The sequence below is a fragment of the Zeus faber genome (genome assembly GCF_960531495.2).
Source record: "Zeus faber genome assembly, chromosome: 10".
NCBI classification, from domain to species: domain Eukaryota; kingdom Metazoa; phylum Chordata; class Actinopteri; order Zeiformes; family Zeidae; genus Zeus; species Zeus faber.
The window spans coordinates 14,885,582-14,903,646 of record NC_137199.1 but is presented as its reverse complement, the minus strand read 5'-3'; the positions used below and the strand labels follow the sequence as shown (position 1 = coordinate 14,903,646).

The 18,065-nt window shown below is 45.7% G+C and overlaps 2 protein-coding genes across 3 annotated transcripts; one reads left to right on the top strand and one right to left on the bottom strand.

Annotated features, from left to right (window-relative positions):
* Nucleotides 1-218: 218 nt before the first annotated feature.
* On the top strand, nt 219-14,580 carry cabp2b (calcium binding protein 2b; the record flags this gene model as incomplete). Of its 2 annotated transcripts, XM_080008507.1 has the most annotated exons (7): nt 219-305; nt 918-1,169; nt 13,256-13,286; nt 13,387-13,521; nt 13,741-13,850; nt 13,949-14,096; nt 14,555-14,580. In XM_080008507.1, the coding sequence occupies 7 exons, from the start codon at nt 219-221 to the stop codon at nt 14,578-14,580; spliced, it is 789 nt and encodes a 262-aa protein (XP_079864633.1). The 2 variants fall into 2 exon arrangements, with proteins under 2 accessions (XP_079864633.1, XP_079864634.1); XM_080008508.1 differs by lacking the exons at nt 219-305; nt 918-1,169 and adding an exon at nt 10,617-10,661.
* Nucleotides 14,581-16,502: 1,922 nt separating this feature from the next.
* crybb1l1 (crystallin, beta B1, like 1) lies at nt 16,503-17,796 on the bottom strand (the record flags this gene model as incomplete). Its single annotated transcript, XM_080007863.1, has 5 exons — nt 16,503-16,674; nt 16,804-16,946; nt 17,181-17,313; nt 17,438-17,556; nt 17,704-17,796. The coding sequence occupies 5 exons, from the start codon at nt 17,794-17,796 to the stop codon at nt 16,503-16,505; spliced, it is 660 nt and encodes a 219-aa protein (XP_079863989.1).
* Nucleotides 17,797-18,065: the final 269 nt, after the last annotated feature.

Genomic DNA, 18,065 nt, shown 5'->3' with positions numbered 1-18,065 from the left:
GCAGAATCGCGAGAAAAATTGTATGAAAAAAAAACCAAAAAAACCCAAACAAAAGCAGGCCGGGAAAACAAAAACACCGACGACAGCTTGATACGGTCGAGAGGAGAGTAGGAAAGAGGGATAGGGTGAGGGAGGGGGAGAGAGTGAGAGCGAGAGAGAGAGAGAGAGAGAGAGAGAGGGAGAGAGAGAGAGAGCGAGAGGGAGCCTCTGACACCGAGATGTTCATGCTGATTCGAGAGGGATCTTCTGCCGGAGGAGGCGGCACTGCAGCGATGAGTGCACCACAGGAGCAATCGGCAAAACAGGTGTGTATCTGTGTGTGTGTGTGTGTGTGTGAGTGTGCGTGAGTAATAGTCTATTTGACCCTATATCCGCATCAAAATGTAGGAATGCGTGTGTGTGTGTTTTGGAGTGTCACAATTCCGGTCCTCGGCACCGGCCGAGTCGAGAAGTATTGAGGAGACCACGTTATGAGCGATTGAAGCTGTTCATTTCGCAAACCCCAAACCAAGAGGACTCCAATAGCAGCCGTCTGACATTACAGGAGGCTTGTGAACGACAGTGTTTCTCTCTGTGGGGAATAAAAGTTTACATCCTGAGAATGGAAAAAGTCAAATGATGCGTCAACAATACTTATACAGAAGGGGTTTTACCATTACCTCTTGATCATTTATTTGGCATCTGCCAAATAATTACAAATCTTAATCATCAATGAATCTCGATTTTATGTCAAGCCTGAAAAAGTAGCTGTTATTATTATTCTTAATGCAATAATTTTTCTCGTGATGACGTTTAGACATGTGAAATGAAGCCTCTGAACCCGCTTCCTCAGAAACCTCCCATGATCCTTAGACTTTCACACCAGGACCTTTTTGATGGACTTCTGCTTTCAGCCACTTTCCCCCCCCTTCCTCCAGGTGCAGGCATCCATCAAGAAGAAGGTGGAGAAGCAGAAGAGGAGAACCAACGAGAGCGGCGGCGGGGGAGACACGGACGTCCAAGATTCCCGGCCCCGGCAGTCTCGCGGCCAGAGGCCCCACCGGGCGTCCGAGGAGGACGGCGAGACGCTGGAGGAAGAGCTGGAGGACATGATGGAGGGACCTCAATGTGGGGAGGGGGAGAAAGAGCCCATTGATCTGCTGCCCATCGTGGATTCTGTGTTCGGACAGGTAGGGACCGGGGAGTTTGTGTGTGTGTGTGTGTGTGTGTGTGTGTGTGTGTGTGTGTGTGTGTGTGTGTGTGTGTGTGTGTGTGTGTGTGTGCGTGCGCGTGGTGCTCATGTACGCAGGTAGGCTTCAGCGTATTAAATGTGTTGGTGCCATTGTCTGTGTTTTGTTGCATCTGTGTCAACGTGAATGTGTGTGTGTGTGTGTGTGTGAGTGTGCACGCACATCTACCCCGTGTGTTTGACTGTTCCCACCCGTGATAGGGTGCAGCCGGATCTCCGGCTGATTGAATGCCCTCTCCGAGGCTTGATTGAAAATCTAAGCCCCCATTACGAAAATAAAGCCCGCGTCTGCTCCAATACTTAAATAGCCGTCTCTGCCGCGTTCCTGTCGCCTCCCAGCGCGGAACTTTAGTCATTTCTTTTTAAAATACATACATTTCAGCGAGGGATGTGGATGGCGTGTGTGTGTGAGGGCGGCTTAAAGCTTTACTTTGCGCACCATTACAAAAGTGTAATCCGTAACGGATATGACCATAGTCATCGTACCGTTTGAGCGCCGCACCGCATCCCATCCCTTCCGCCACATGGTAAGCCATGACACACCACTTGGCACGGAAGGGTCCAGCATTACCACATCTGTCACCTGTGGGTCTTTCGTCTGTGGGCTTGTATGTGTGTAGGGTGAATATTATGTTGGTACACAGTACCCCTCCACCACCACCATACCCTGACCTGGACGTGTGACTCACTGTCTGTTTTCGATCTGAAGGCACAAACGAGTCCCACGACCTGATCATGGCTGCACACACACACACACACACACACACACACACACACACACACACATGCTCTGGAGGAGGTAGAGAGAGCAACGGGACATCAATCTAAAAAGAAAAATGTGATGTCAGAGATGATGCAAGACATCCAAAATAAATAGGATTGAGAAAGATGGAGAGAGAAGAGAGAGAGAGAGAGAGAGAGAGAGAGAGAGAGAGAGAGAGAGAGAGAGTGAGAGAGAGAGGAGAGAGCTCAGGGGATAGAGAAAGCAGTCATGGAGGGGATGGAAAAAATAAAATAAAATTTCCCCAAAGACTGTATCGTGCCTACGCTCTCTCTTTCCCCTCATCCATCTGTTCCAATTTGGATTGCTTTCAACAATTAGGCAAAGTGAGGTGGGTAGAGAAGAGAAGAGAAGAGAAGAGAAGAGAAGAGAGGGGACAGGTGGATGGTTTGCAATACATTTTCTTGATGTCCAACCATTAAGACAAGATACATCATATTACTTGATATTTCATATCATAACCTGTGGGCCTGTGCCAGCTGTAGCGACCCAAAGCAACATGTGCTCTGATGACACAAAAACAAGAAACGCCGCCAGAAATAAGTCACTTTCTCCATTCAACGTTCTACAATATCATGTTCTTCTCGCTTCATGCCACTCTATTAGTTCTTACCCATTCACTTCCTACTGACGGTGCCTCCTTGACTGGTTCCCACTGAGTGTGCTCCTTTCCCTGGCTCCTATGGAGGGTGCCTCCTGGCCTGGTTTCTACTGACGGTGCCTCCTTCCTATGGAGGGTGCCTCCTAGTCTGGATCCTACTGACGGTGCCTCCTTCCTATGGAGGGTGCCTCCTGGCCTGGTTGCTACTGACGGTGCCTCCTTCCGATGGGGGGTGCCTCCTAGTCTGGATCCTACTGACGGTGCCTCCTTCCTATGGAGGGTGCCTCCTGGCCTGGTTCCTGTGCTCCTTTCCCTGGCTCCTATGGAGGGTGCCTCCTGGCATGGTTCCTACTGGCAGTGCCTCCTTGACTGGTTCCCACTGAGTGTACTCCTTTCTCTGGCTCTATGGAGGGTGCCTCCTTTCCTGGTTCCTACTGACAGTGCCTCCTTCCTATGGAGGGTGCCTGCTTGGCTGGTTCCTACTGAGGGTGCCTCCTTCCCTTGTTCCCACTGACGTGCCTGCTTCCCGCGTTCTTACTGCTGGTGCCCCCTTCCCATGGAGGATGCCTCCTTCTTTGCTTCCTTTGGAGGGTGCCTCCTTCTCCCTCGCCTGACTCATCTGGTTATCGTCTTGTCTTTCACTGACAGACAGCGCCAGTCATTGGACACCGACACAATACAACACAATACGTCTATCAGGTTAACTGCTCTCTCTTTCACACACGCACAAAGGACGCCAACAAACATGTATACACATACACACGCACACACACACACACACACACACACACACACACACACACACACATACACACAACCACATTAACTTCACCATGGAGACACAATGGAACTCTGGGTTCCAGTAAAGGGTCAGAGTCAAGTTACCTTTTGCATCAGCTATCTGACATAGGAATACACATCATGAACAAGAGAGGTGCACACCGTTTGCTGTGTGTACGTGCTTTGTGTACGTGCGTGCGTGCGTGCGTGCGTGCGTGCGCACGTGTCTGTGTGTGACAGAGAAGTGTGACCATTGTCCAATTATTCTGATGCCTGGGAGATTGGATGTGTAAAAAAGCAATAAGTGACCAAAATTAATAACAAGTGCAAAGAAAGGTGCGTGCGCACACACACACACACGCACACACACACACACACACACACAGACACACACACACACACACACACACACACAGACCGCCCACATACAAAAAACATTGTCATTAGCATGATTAATTGATGGCGTCAGTAATGGAGGATCAAGGTGGTTATTGATCAGACCAAGGGGTATTGGTTGTATCATAGATTATTCATGTCATCCCTCATAGCAGTATTGTCTCACTGACTCTATGACCACGGTTGAATCTTAAAGAATTCCTTTACACAAGGCTTTAGCCGGCTGCAAACCTTCATTTGACTAATTGGGCGATGAAGGCGTGTTGTGTGTAGTGTATGTAATTGCCTGAATTGGTTAAGATGGTTGACTGACGGAAGTTGGATTATGTGCCGGATGTGCTTGAGGTTTCAGTTCCCCAGATCAAACTATTACGCGGCCTTGGAGATTTTGCTGCATGGAGTACAGTAAGTATTGTTTGTGATTGTGGGTAAATACACAGGGTGTCTGCAGATCAGTGTATCAGAGTTCAATTTGATATTTAGATGTCCAATATGACATTTTTAAGACAGTTCTTTTGTCGTCTCACAAGTGTTGGGTTCAGCGGTAAACTTAATGTAGGGTTCTATAACATCAGAAACTGACCGATAAAGTTGACTGATAAATAAAATATGTTTTAAATTACAACCTCAAAAATTGAAATTTAAGACCTTTTTTTAATGACTTTGATGGTTTATTATTGAGAAAACTTAATTTAAAACATTAAATGATTTTAAGAAGAAACAAACAAAAATCCGCTCGGTCAATACAGGCCCAATGCTCAATGCTCTTCAGTTGTCAACAAAGACTCTTTTTACATGCTGTGCTTGATTCCTCCGGGGTAAAATAATAATAATAATACCATCCCACCTCCGTCGATGTTTTTTCCCCGCTATCTTGTCGTGAAATTTGTTCCGTTTGGTATTGAGATCAAATTGCTGTGGGCGCTAATCAAGCGGCAGCCATTTACATCCGGGTATTGAAGCCAGTGCGACGAGCAGCATGTTCCCGCACTAGAGGGTCTGCAGTTTCAGGGCCGCAATCCTTGGACCACACTTCGAGGACCCTAGCCGCCCCATGACCCGGCCTCCAGTGCGGACCCACCCCCCTAGCCCTGACCGTAACCCCCCCCCCCCCCCCCCCCCCCCGCCCCCCCGTGGAGATGCACTTTTCCTTGATTGCATTGTTTTTTTCCATTTTACCTTATATAAAAGAAATGTCTCAAAATAGTTTCTATCCGATTTTTTTGATTTTTTTTTTGCCTGCTGGTGTTATCGGTTTGAGTGGTCGTTCCTAAAACCCGCACCCGAGCTTTGGCTCCATTTGGCTGACAGTTGATCTACCAGTATAAATAGAATATGTGCATTACCAAACTGTCTTCCCGGACCAAGATGGCCTCTAGTGGGGATGGGTGAGCATTACAACAGGAAGCGGTCCTCAGACAGGGCGATGCCAGTCAGCCATCTGTCTCACCTCACCAGTGGGTTTCAGGTGGGTCTTTGCCTCAGTTCACTCTTTTAACTCCTGTTGTACGACTGCTGTTTTTTAAAGGTTGAAAGGTTGACGAGTGGCTCTGCTCCCTATTTCAATTTGTCTGTTCCCCGGCATTTGCATGTATTCACACTCAGAACAACGGCAGTGGGCATACGACGCCACCTGCTGCTTCTCCCACAGTTAAAAAGCATCGAAAACCGAAAATCTTCTCATTTCTTTTCGTGTGTTACGCTGAGAGGCGGGGGGGGGGGGGGGGGGGGGGGGGGCGTTTGGAGCTAGATATGGGGTTCTGTACGGTGGCCCTGAGAGCTCAACACACTGCAAGATAAGAAAACACACAAGCAAATAGACAAAACACAAGCAAATGAAGAAAACATCTTCACCAATTTGACAACACGCATGCACCGCTTTTAGAAAACGCGCTGAAAATTCAGACAATACGACACAATACACACCACACAACACAATACATACACAACACATTACCAACACAACACAACACATTACAGACACAACACAATACACACAACACAACACATTACACACACAACACATTACCAACACAATATAACACATCATAGACACAACACAATACACACAACACAACACATTACAGACACAACACAATACACACAACACAACACAATACACACAACACATAACAGACACAACACAATACACACAACACACAACAGACACAACATAATACAGACAACACAACACAATACACACAACACAACACAACACATTACAGACAGAACACATTACACACAACACAACACAATACACACAACACAACACATTACAGACACAACACAATGCATACAACACAGCACATTACAGACACAACAAAATACACACAACACAATGCAGACAACACAACACAACACAATACATAAAACACAACACATAACAGACATAACACATTACAAACAACACAACACAATTCAGACACAACACAATACAGAAATGTTCTGCAATCACACCAGACGACAACAGAAATTGAGTGGTCAAAAATGGGTGGAAAAAAATACAGAAAATACAGATTTTTATTTTTTTTTAACTGAATTTTGTTTTATGAATATCTGCAACTTGAACTTTTGGATCAGAATTTTCAATGTTTTTCAGTGATATGTGATTCTCTACAGCAGTTGTCCGGCTGACGGGCGGAGCCAGCCCACTCTCTCCCAAGTCCACAAAATTAATTTGGCGATAACCATCACCACACAGACTGCGCCGAGCTGGCAGAATGTCCCTTTAAGGGAAAGGGCTTTCCATCTCCTGGCAAAGATGTCAAAAATGTAAGGAGCCACAAAAACATCCAATATTACCAGCCAACTCCATTCCACAATATGGACGATACCCGTGGAAAAGGAACAATGTGGATGATAAGTGTGGCTCAAAACATATGAAGGTGTGGCCTCAGCATACAGATGCCTGTGATATAGACCTTGTTGGCAGCAGGCATTTTGACTTGTCGTGGGGAAAACAAACAGGTGTAAGGAAAGCCCTCATGATGAGCCTAAGATAACAGCTTGTACCACACAGAAGTTTAAACCTGCACACTTTTATTCTCACTGCAATGGAAATCTAGTCCAGCAATCTTAAGAAAAAGTCATTGGGACAGAGATATATTTTCTCTAAACTGTATGCCGAGATGAAACCCAAAATTCCTCCTTTACCACTCCATAGGCAAAGTTACAGTAACTAACCAGTGTTAGTATCGTCCAGGGATTAGAACTTTAAGGATCTCTAGCGATGTTTACGTATACTAACTGATTTAAAAAATGAATAATAAATAATATGTTATTCAAATAAATAAATCTATATACATATATATATATATATATATATCAAATCCTACAGGTAGTTTAACTTGCCTGTGCCCTATTACGCGTTCTGAAAGTAACTATTAACCTTATAGCCAGCTTACATACAATGTGTGTATTTCATCAGGTTACTTGAATTGACAGGACGGTACGATAACTGCTGATATCTGCAATAATTTCTGAATCATGCCATCACAATGTTAAAATAAACCAAAAACACTTTGGAGCTCATTTTCCAACACCACTGACAGAGAGCCACGTTCCAAATTATTATGCAAATGATATTTTTCTCTGATTTTCCTAAAAAGTCGATGCAAATGACAGTCAGTATAATTTTCAAGTCATCAGCCGTTAAGGTATAATTTGAATATTATTGAACAAACCTCCCAATGATAACAGTATTTTTTTCAAAAATAAAAAACTGTTCCAAATGATTATGCACAACAGAGTTTCAAAACATTGTATAGGTTGTAAAGAACTGAAAACGGTCATTTGTTGAATTTTCAGCATTAGGAGGTCATATTTACTGAAATCAAAAACATCTGAACAAGCCAAGTTACATGTTTACATAGGACCCTTCTTTGATATCACCTTCACAATTCTTGCATCCATTGAACTTTTTGGAGACTTTCTGCTTGAATTTCTTTGCAGGACGTCAGAATAGCCTCCCACAGCTGCTGTTTTGATGCAAACTGCCTCCCACCCTCATTGATCTTTTGCTTGAGGATGCTCCAAAGGTTGTCAATAGGGTTGAGGTCAGGGGAGGAAAGGGGCCACACCATGAGTTTCTCTGCTTTTAAGCCCATAGCAGCCAATGACACAGAGGTATTCTTTGCAGCATGAGATGGTGCATTGTCAGGCATGAGGATGATTTTGCTGTGGAAGGCACGGTTCTTCTTTTTGTACATTGAAAGAAAGTGGTCAGAAACTGTACATACTTTGCCAAGGTCATTTTCACACCTTCAGGGGCCCTAAAGGGGCCTACCAGCTCTCTTCCCATGATTCCGGCCCAAAACATGACTCCGCCACCTCCTTGCTGACGTTGCAGCCTTGTTGGGACATGGTGGCCATCCACCAACCATCCACTCCTCCATCCATCTGGACCATCCAGGGTTGCACGACACTCATCAGTAAACAAGACTGTTTGAAAATGAGTCTTCATGTATTTCTGGGCCCACTGCAACCGTTTCTGCTTGGGAGCATTGGTTAGGGGTGGACCAATAGTAGGTTTATGCACAACTGCAAGCCTCTGGAGGATCCTACACCTTGAGCTTCTCAAGGTGTGGGACTCCAGAGGCACCAGCAGCTTCAAATACCTGTTTGCTGCTTTGTAACGGCATTTTAGCAGCTGCTCTCTTAATCCCATGAATTAGTCTGGCAGAAACCTTCCTCATTATGCCTTTATCTGCACAAACACGTCCGTGCTCTGAATCAGCCACAAATCTCTTCACAGTACGATGATCACGCTTAAGTTTTCATGAAATATCTAATGTTTTCATACCTTGTCCAAGACATTGTACTATTTGAGAAACCTGTGGCCTGCTTAATAATGTGGAACGTCCTTCCTAAGTAGTTTTCCTTCAATTGGGCTTACCTGGCAAACAAATTATCACAGGTGTCTGAGATTGATTTCAGTGATCCAAAGGGGACACAATACCGTCCATGAGTTTAATTGAAAAACCAAAAATTAAATGTTTATGACACTTCCAATCCAATTTGCATAATAATTTGGAACGCAGTGTATAACAAGCGTGTCCAGACGTGTGCATCACTTTTAAGCGTCCTCTGGAAACACTCCTGTTGTTGTTCGGTGTGATGGCAGCACATTTCTGTATCGTGTTGTGTTGTCTGTGTGTAGATGTTTTTCTTCATTTGCTAGTGTTTTTGTCTATTTGCATGCGCTCTCTAAATTTGCAGCGCGTCGAGCCCTCAGAGCCACCGTACTCCTGGGATTGGTTTAACTTCTCCACTTATCCCCACACAAATGTGCGCACATGGACACACACTCTAACACACACAATTGTCGTGCTCAGTGTAAAATCTTGTGAGTGTCCACTTCCAAATCCGCCTTCAGAGATTTGGTGACAGATGCCGTGTCGGGGCTTATCTGATCACTCAGCATCACACGTTTCCCCTTAACTTGGGCCGTGTGATAGTGGCAGAGTTTGCAACAGCAACTCGGTTTACCTCGACGTTTGGCATCGCAAGCACCGCGCTGGCCAAAAGGCCTTCGTCCCGCTTTACCCTCGATTCAAAGGTCATGTCATGTGGTTCGATTTCATTGGAGCTGCAGGTCCTGAGCTTTTTCCGTTTATTCTTGGTTTGTTATGTGGCACAGCTAGTAAAAAAAAATAAAAAATACGTAGTACCTCTTAATAGGGGTAGATCCATCTCCCCCAGTTCAGCACTTTCTCTTTTACTATTATTTACTCAATAATGACATTGGTCAGTCGTAAGGTCTTTCCTCAACCGGATTAAAATTAGTTGGAAAATGGGCTCAAATAGAGGTTATTTTAGAGATGCTATTTTAGAACCTAAGAAATGACATTGACAAAAAAAAAGACATTTTAAAGATGTGGATACATTTTTTCCCCTTGTTTTAATTGAATTCACCGCAAATGTAGTTGCGCCAAATTTTACACCTGCGCGCGCAAATGGAAAACCCCGCGCTCGATTTCCACCTCCTTTCGAAGGCTTTTCGCGGGCATCCCAGTCTCCCGACTCCCATCCCTTCTCCTTTCACCGCCCGCAGCTCTCCCTTTAATCTAAAATCGAGGGATTAAGCCCCTCGCGTTCGCGTCCACTAATTCTCCCTCCCGCTCTCGCACGAGCTCCTCTCAGACGAAGTCATTTGGACGCTGACGCAACGTGCGACTTGCTGGAGGGGGGACGACAGAGGGAGGGATAGAGAGATTTAAAGGGGGGGGGGGGGGGGGGGGGGGGTGAGAAAGAGGGGGGTATCAAACGGACAAAAAGAGAGTAGAGGGGGAGAGGGAGAGATTGAGGGAGACAGGGATTAAATGGAGGGTTTGATGAGTTTGCGGGAGAAGAGGGATGTGGAGGCCCAGCTGGAGCCCGGGGGGGGGTAACTGGGGATAGGACCGCTTGCTTTTGGTGCCGTGCTGCTTTTTCCCAACATCTCTCGCCGTTTAGATAATGTTGGGGTGGGTGGAGTCATTCGGGATCAGCCAAGGATGGATTACGACTGGCGTTGCTGTCCCCCCCCTCCCCTACGTACTCCCTCTAGTATCAGATGCGATGGCTCATGCAAGCAGGATGGGACGCTCCGGGAAGCGTTGATCATTGGCGCCCGTCCCCTTGCCTCGCCCAGACCTCCGACAAGTCCTGAGGGTAGGAGAGGGGTGAAGGAGAGAGAGAGGGGCTAAGGGGCGGAAAAGAGCGAGCGAGGCAGAGGTGACGGAGGAGCAGAAAACTAGAGCGATCGGGAGAGTGGGTGGAGGTGGAAAGGGTGGGTGGGGGGGTGGATAGTGGGAGGGTACGATTGGCTTCTGCTTAACAAGGATGAAGTGATGGGCAACTGCACCAAACCATCTATGAGAGACGCGATGAGGAAGGTAAGAGCTGCTGAGCCCAGCGGGCGTTGTTCCACCACGGTTCACGGCGGCTGTGAGATTTATACGTGTGTGTGTGTGTGTGTGTGTGTGCGTTTCGGTGTTGCTCTTTCCTGTAGAACGGTTTACATTGTTGTTTGTTTTTAACATGATTCTCTATATAATTTCGACTTCTGACCTACTTGCTTTGCCTGACCTCTCCATGGATCCTACCATAGGTCAGATTTGTTTCTCACCATGGAGTGAAAATATCCTATATGTTGACATTTCTGAAGTATGTCAACTGTTGATCTGTAAATCTGTTGATATTTTCATGGTACACACAAGGAGTTACTTGTGGCTGCGATAGCGTTACGTAAGGCGGCGACAAGGCGTCAGCCAGTGGACTGGACACTTAGCCACATTACTTTTTCTGAGGCCTCTCCGTAAGAGGAGCGTGCGTTGAGTGAAACTGAGATCCATAAAGTTTATTTTTATGCGAGGGTGATCCGCTGATCTGAACGGATCACGGTGGAATAATAAGCAGCTTACGCAGGCCCTACAACAAAGCTAGACTCTAACCAAACTAAAATGTTGATGCGAGATGGGAGGTGATAAATCAGCACCGGTTCCTTGAGAGGATTTCAGCATCTGATGATTAGACTGCACGGCTAGAAAGAAGAGCGGTCGGTCTCTAACCGGGCTGGTGTGACTCTAAGGGGGCAGTGGGAGGTCCTGTCACCTCCATCAGGGGTAAGGTGGGGGCAGGCGCTCAGCGAGGGCTGCAGCCCTACGAAGAGGAGGATAGAGGGCTGGAGGAGAAGGAGTTCAAGGATTCCTTTGGCGCGCTGGTCAAGAACTGCAACATGCTGCACATCGTGGGCCCCGCCTGCATCTTCCTTAAACAGGGTTTTTCACAGATGATCGTATGTACACACACACACACTGACGCACACATCCACAATATATCGACGCTACATGCAAACTGCCCATGTTCTATACCTGCAACCCCCTTATGGCATCGTCACACTTTCCGTCATTTCATTCGTGTCATCACATCATTGGCTCAGTTTCTCTGTTGGCGTGCTGTCATTTCATCGTGTCGGTCGGCCCCGGTCAGCTCATGGGGGGCCCTTGGATTCAGAAATGCTCCACTGGATCAATAGTTTAGTTCCATCCATGGAAAGGCATCGATCAGCTGGCTCAGCGTAGGTCAGCACCGAGGACACTCGGCCAATGTTAACAGGGACTCAAAAATGTTTGGCATTTTGTCGCATCGGTCGTAGTGTAGACTGCAGTTCACCAATGAAGTAGAGAATTATGTGAAAAAAAAAATGGGGAATCATCATTCAAAACAACAGCTGGTCTTGAATTCTATATGCTAAGCTCTGAAACACGACAGCGGTGGGATTCCAATGTAACATGTCAACTTGTTAAACTGTATTTATGGATCACTCCATATTGCAAAGTATAGCCTCTACATGTTGACGGATATCTTCCTACATTCACATGATCCCATTTATCCTGTATTGTTTGATGTTCAAACTGGGGGTCTTTGTACGCTACTTCCGCTGTTTCGTATTATTATGGCTGCCCTATGGAGTGTGGGAATCACGGCAGTATGTGTTCAGTGGGTTTGGAATAGGGGAGCAAAAGTAAATGGAAAACCAAAGAAATCACAGAGGATTTTCTCCTGATCTATATTGTTTTCTCCCCAGAGCTCTTAACCGATCCATCCTCTGCGCTGTATTGAAGCAGCGGCTTTCAGAGCATTTCTTTGTCGGTGGTGGGTGAGCTCGCTTCGACATGGCCATACTTGTACTGTACAAGTATATGAATATCTAAATGTGTGTGAGAGAGAACGTGGCATCTGTATTTGTCCGTCACCTCTCAAATCTCCTAATCTCCAGCTTCTGCTGGTTGACCTCCAGTAATTAATCAGGTTACTATGGTGAAGGACATTTAGTAATTGGTCAGCCCATGCCATAATGCAGGAGGCTGGATATAGTTAATCCGTGTAGATTTTGTGTAGATTTCGTCTCCAGATGTGCCCCGATGGCATTTTTCTTTTGGATAGAGGGCATAACAACTGTGAGAGTATGTATTTGCTAATCATGTTAAATTATTGTAGTAGAGCTGTGAAACACAGACATTTTTTTTTACTTTCTTTGTTACAAGTGTTATTGTTGGTCCAGCTATTAACAATAGCTCCTTGCAGGATATAGCCCAATCTCTGATGATCCTAAACCTGACCAAGTAACATGATCCATGTTCATCCTTCATTTTGTTCTTTGTTCCTGTGGTGTTGAACATCAATTTCTTCGACTATAATATGTCATCTCATTCCGCAACTTCTGTGATCCAACATTTCTCTGTATATCTGTGAGCCGGCCACTTGTTGTCATTTCATTGCTTGAAAATAACATGTTGTATTGTCAATCGTGCGGGTGTGTGTGTTTGTGTGAGTGCGTGCCTATGTGTGTGTGTGTGTGTGTGTGTGTGTGTGTGTGTGTGTGTGTGTGTGTGTGCACGCACACGTGTGAGCGTGGCATATACGTGGAGAGACAGAGACTAACGTGTCTGACTGCCTCGTGTTCCACTCTTCTCGCCTCCGCCAGGACCGAGAGCTGCGACCGGAGGAGATTGAAGGTGAGCTCACGTCGTTTTGTGTCCCTGCACCTCGACACTAGAGCACGCAAAGCACTCTCCCGTCAAAACCGCCCTCACCCGTCTGTGCTGCCACCCGCAGAGCTTCGAGAGGCGTTCGTGGAGTTCGATAAGAATAAGAGGGGCTACATCAGCCACAAGGACCTGGGCGAGTGTATGAGGACCATGGGCTACATGCCCACCGAGATGGAGCTCATTGAACTCAGCCAGCAGATATGTGAGTGGGCGTGCCAGCCGGGGACGACATGGGACGTACTCTTATAAGCAGCATCGATTACGGGTTAAATGATTAAGTCTTTAAAACGGTGCATGCACTTTCAAATGATAAAAAGTCACACATACAATGAAAAATGTTGATTATGCAAGGGTATCATGCGAGTTGGTTGCTTGATTGTATCTCGGTGATGCCCACACTGCTTTTGTGCCCGCCCTGAAGGTGGCGGTAAGGTGGACTTTGAGGACTTTGTGGAGCTCATGGGACCCAAGATGCTGGCGGAGACGGCGGACATGATCGGCGTCAAAGAGCTCCGAGACGCGTTCAGAGAGGTGGGAGGCTGGAACTTCGTCTTGTTCTTTTTCGTACGTGCGTCTTCCTCTGACCCCCCCCGCCCCCTCCCTCTCCATCTCCGTCTGTCCCCGTCCAGTTTGACTCCAACGGGGACGGTCAGATCAGTATAACAGAGCTGCGGGAGGCCATGAAGAAGCTGATGGGGGAACAGCTGACCAACAGAGAGATAGACGAGATCCTCCGCGACGTCGACCTCAACGGCGACGGCCAGGTCGATTTTGAGGGTGAGCGAGCGAGAGAGAGAAAGAGAGAGAGAGAGAGAGAGAGAGAGAGAGAGACCTGCCACTAACTATTGTCATACGTTGCTATTGTCCGACCATTTGAAAGGACCCCACCCCTCTTTTCACAAGAGTAGGGCTGGCTTATTTATCCTTATAATATATAGATATTGTGATATGAGACTAGATATTTTCTGGGATTCTGGTTATAACATCCACACTATTAAGGATAGTTTCTCAGATATTTCTCATGTCTAAGTATCTTATGAAAGCACCGGTACTCATCCTCAGAATACTGTGATGCTGTATTTTATTTTGTCCTTATCGTCCATCCCTAACAGAGAGCATCTTTGTGCACATCCGTTTATCCATTACTTACTTACTTTGTCCATATGAGACGGTTTAAGCCACCGAGTGCACTGTCATCCTCTTCCCTGCTGTTCCCCATTCCCTCCTCTTCATAGAGTTTGTGCGGATGATGTCACGTTGAAATGTCCAGATGTCCGAAAATGTGGAAGACTGAGCAAGTGGACGGAGAGACGTTATGTAACTTCTGAATAAGAGATCACACACTACACGGTAGTGAACATTCTTTCTCTGCTCTTATGAGCATACATTTTTTGTAATGATGTTTTTGTAAAAAAAATAAAAATAATAATATATTCACTGCTTTGACTACTGTAAGTGATCATAGCAGCCGTTTTTGGGAAAGGCTGATATAACTTTCACAGTATGAGTTGGCAGATTTGATGGGCTGAGCCTTAATAACAATAAATCACATTCATAGACAACAACGGTATTTATGTGTTAGTTTTGATTTCTACATTTATTTTTGATATATTTATGTTTTCTGTTTGAGTGTAAAGCCATATAAAATGTGATGTTTTCTTTTTTATAATAAATACAACATTTTGCAATCATTTTTTTTTCCAATGACACATTCATTGATATTAAAGGCATAATCATTACATTTATGTCAAATGTATCGATCAATATGAATCAATAAATCAGTATATAATAATATTTAACCTTTAAATATATCTATATTAAATCTGTAATATTATTATCTTTAAAAATCCCTTATTCTGTGCTTTTTTTTCAGCTGGCACTTTGTATGAAGCAGCCAATTGAATGTATTTGCATTATGCTGTTGTTGTTGTTGGGGGGATCCACCTTTTCCACCGAGAATGCACTTATTGGGAGCTGACAAAAAGTGACAGTCAAGACTCTTTGAATTTGATAAAGCAGAGTAGCTGTAGTCAGTAAACCGTCTGCGCAGATGAACATTCACACAAAAGAACAACAGCCTTAATGAAAAAACCCCAACCCAGCATTTCAGATTGTACTCAATTTAACAATTTTTGTCTTTGCGTAAATATTAAGATTATAATTTGAGATGAAAGACTTTTTGCTTTTCTTTTTAGACTTATGACACCGGTGAAAATGTATAACCAACCTTTCTTGATGTTTTCCATTCACATTAGAAAGTAATCAAAGCACTATATAACAATAAAGGGCATAATATAGTTGACAGTTGGCAGATATTTAGCTTTAACCCAGATTGCATCCTGTGTTTTGCACATTTCAGTATTTCTGAGGTGATTTCAATGCAACTTTTTATACACTCTGGATTTTTCACCACCAATAAAAAAAATAAACAATAGAATGAATTTATCACTTTGATTCCATAATATTAAGTCTGTTGTTGTTTTTTAACCGGCTCTGTATTGTACCCAACTGGGGTAAACGGTCTAGTTAGATATGAACAACACTGCCACCTAGTGTACTATAATTGTATTGCATATTATTTCTTCTTTCAGTCATTCTTTTCAGGAAGGTGACTGAGAACATTTATCTCCCTTCTGAATAATAATGGCAATATGTAGCAATGCAAAGACAACGTTTTTGAAATTAGGATTTTTATTTTTATTGAAAACTTGGCCAGGATTCTGTACAGCAGAGAAGGTGTGCAATGCACAGGCTTAGGAAGTCAGGGGCAGGGGTCTAAAAACTCAGTTTCCCATGGTGCATCTCACCCTGAGCTGAGAATAATGTGTAAAACAGCAAGGGATGCCAGGTTCCCGGTTGCTGCAGAAGGACTGGAATAGGGGTGTGGGGTAGGGGTGAAGGTCAGACCACATAGGGGAAATAGAGAGGAATAGAGATAGAAAGGAATGGAGGGTTGTCTGGTGTTTTTTTTCAATATTTCTGGGTCCAGCTGGTTCCTCCTATAAGGTGTGGTCCCAGAACAGGAGTGGGTGTGGATCCTCACTCCTCCCTCCACCCTGGCTGTGTCAGATTGTAGACCCTATAAGGTTTTGAGGTAAGGACTCAGACATCTCTTCCCCGTTCCCTCTTCCTCCGCCCCTCTCCCTCGCTTCCACTCCTTCTCTTTCTCTCCCTCACCGAGCCTCACTTGCTGGCCATGGTGTAGCAGCCCTGTTGGTGCCACTGCATGTCGCGGATACGCCTCACGGACTGGAACTGGGGGTGGCGGGCTCCAAACTCATTGAAGTGTCTGTAGTCGCCCTTCTCCAGCAGGTACTGGCTACCACGGTATCCAGGGAACTGGTATCCCACCCAGCTGAAGAAAAAACAAACCAATTCAACATTTTTAGATTGTATGCTTTGCCCTAAACCTTACGACACTTTTTTTTTCTTTTTCAATCCTGCAATTCTGACTCTAAACATTGAGACGGCGACTGATACTCACGTTCCACAGCTGACAATGATGCTGCCCACTCTATCGGTGAAACCATAGGAGAACAGGCTGGGTACGTCGTCGTCCATGATCTCCATCTTGCGGCCCTTGAACTCTCCAACCTCGTACAGGCAGATCTTGTGCTTCTCAGGGTCCTGGTACGGGCGGTAGAAAGAGATAGAGAAAGTTGGGTTGAGTTCCAGGGAGAAAGATGGGTTAGTGAAGGTGCTTGAAGGAACATTACATGGAAAAGATAGTGGAGGAATAGAGGAATAGAGGTGTTGCTTGTGTAAGAAAAATATCCCAGCATCGTGTAGATTTGAGTGGTCAATAAGAGAGACGAGGTACGGCAATGGGAGAGGGGGGGTGTGGAGGGGGGGAGATCTTACCATCTTGACGGGCCTGAAGGACAGCAGGTAGTCGTTCTTCTGGCAGTTGCTCCAGGAGTCCCAGCGGGGGTACTCTCCCTTCTCCAGGATGTACATCTCACCGCAGAAGTTCATCTGCTCAAAGCCCACGAAGCTGAGGGGGGAACAGACAGGAGATGAGTGGAGGTTGGTGTGAAAGTTTCGAGACACTTCTGAGACGAAGCCATCAGAGCGTGTGTGTGTGTGTGTGTGTGTGTGTGTGTGTGTTCAGGACTTACGGTCCGCACTCGACGCGCAGGGAGCGCACGCGGTCCATGCCCAGCTCACACACGTTCATGCACTCGTTGCTGATCTCGATCATGCGGCCCTGGAAGTTCTCCTGGTCGAACACGTACATCTGACAGGGGTAGGTGCATCGTGATCGGTCAGTATGAACCAAAGGCAAGGTTCCACGGCTGATAGAATCAAACTCAAATAGACTCAACGTGAATATTTACTGCGACTTTTTCAACAGTTGGTGGAGAGAGGGGGCAGTGCCGCTTACCTTGTAGGACATCATTCCCATCTCGGACTTCTTGCTCTGGGCAGCCTTCCCGTCGGTCTGGGAAGCAGCCTTGGACTTATCTCCGCTGGACATGATTACTAGAGGTGAGGGACAGGCAAAAGGAGAGAGGCGACAGTGAGGTTAGTTCATTCCACCGCGTTAAGATGACCTCACCTGTTGCATAAAGAACCGGAGATCATTCAGAAAACCGAGTGGAATAAATTGACGCTGTAGCAGAGTTTGAGAGTGAGCCGTCAACATCAAATAGATAAACTGAATGATCGATGTGCAACTTTTGGAATCGACTCTTGTGTCGCTGGTATCCAAGCCCCCCTGTCCCTCTGCACCTTACCTGTGTGTGT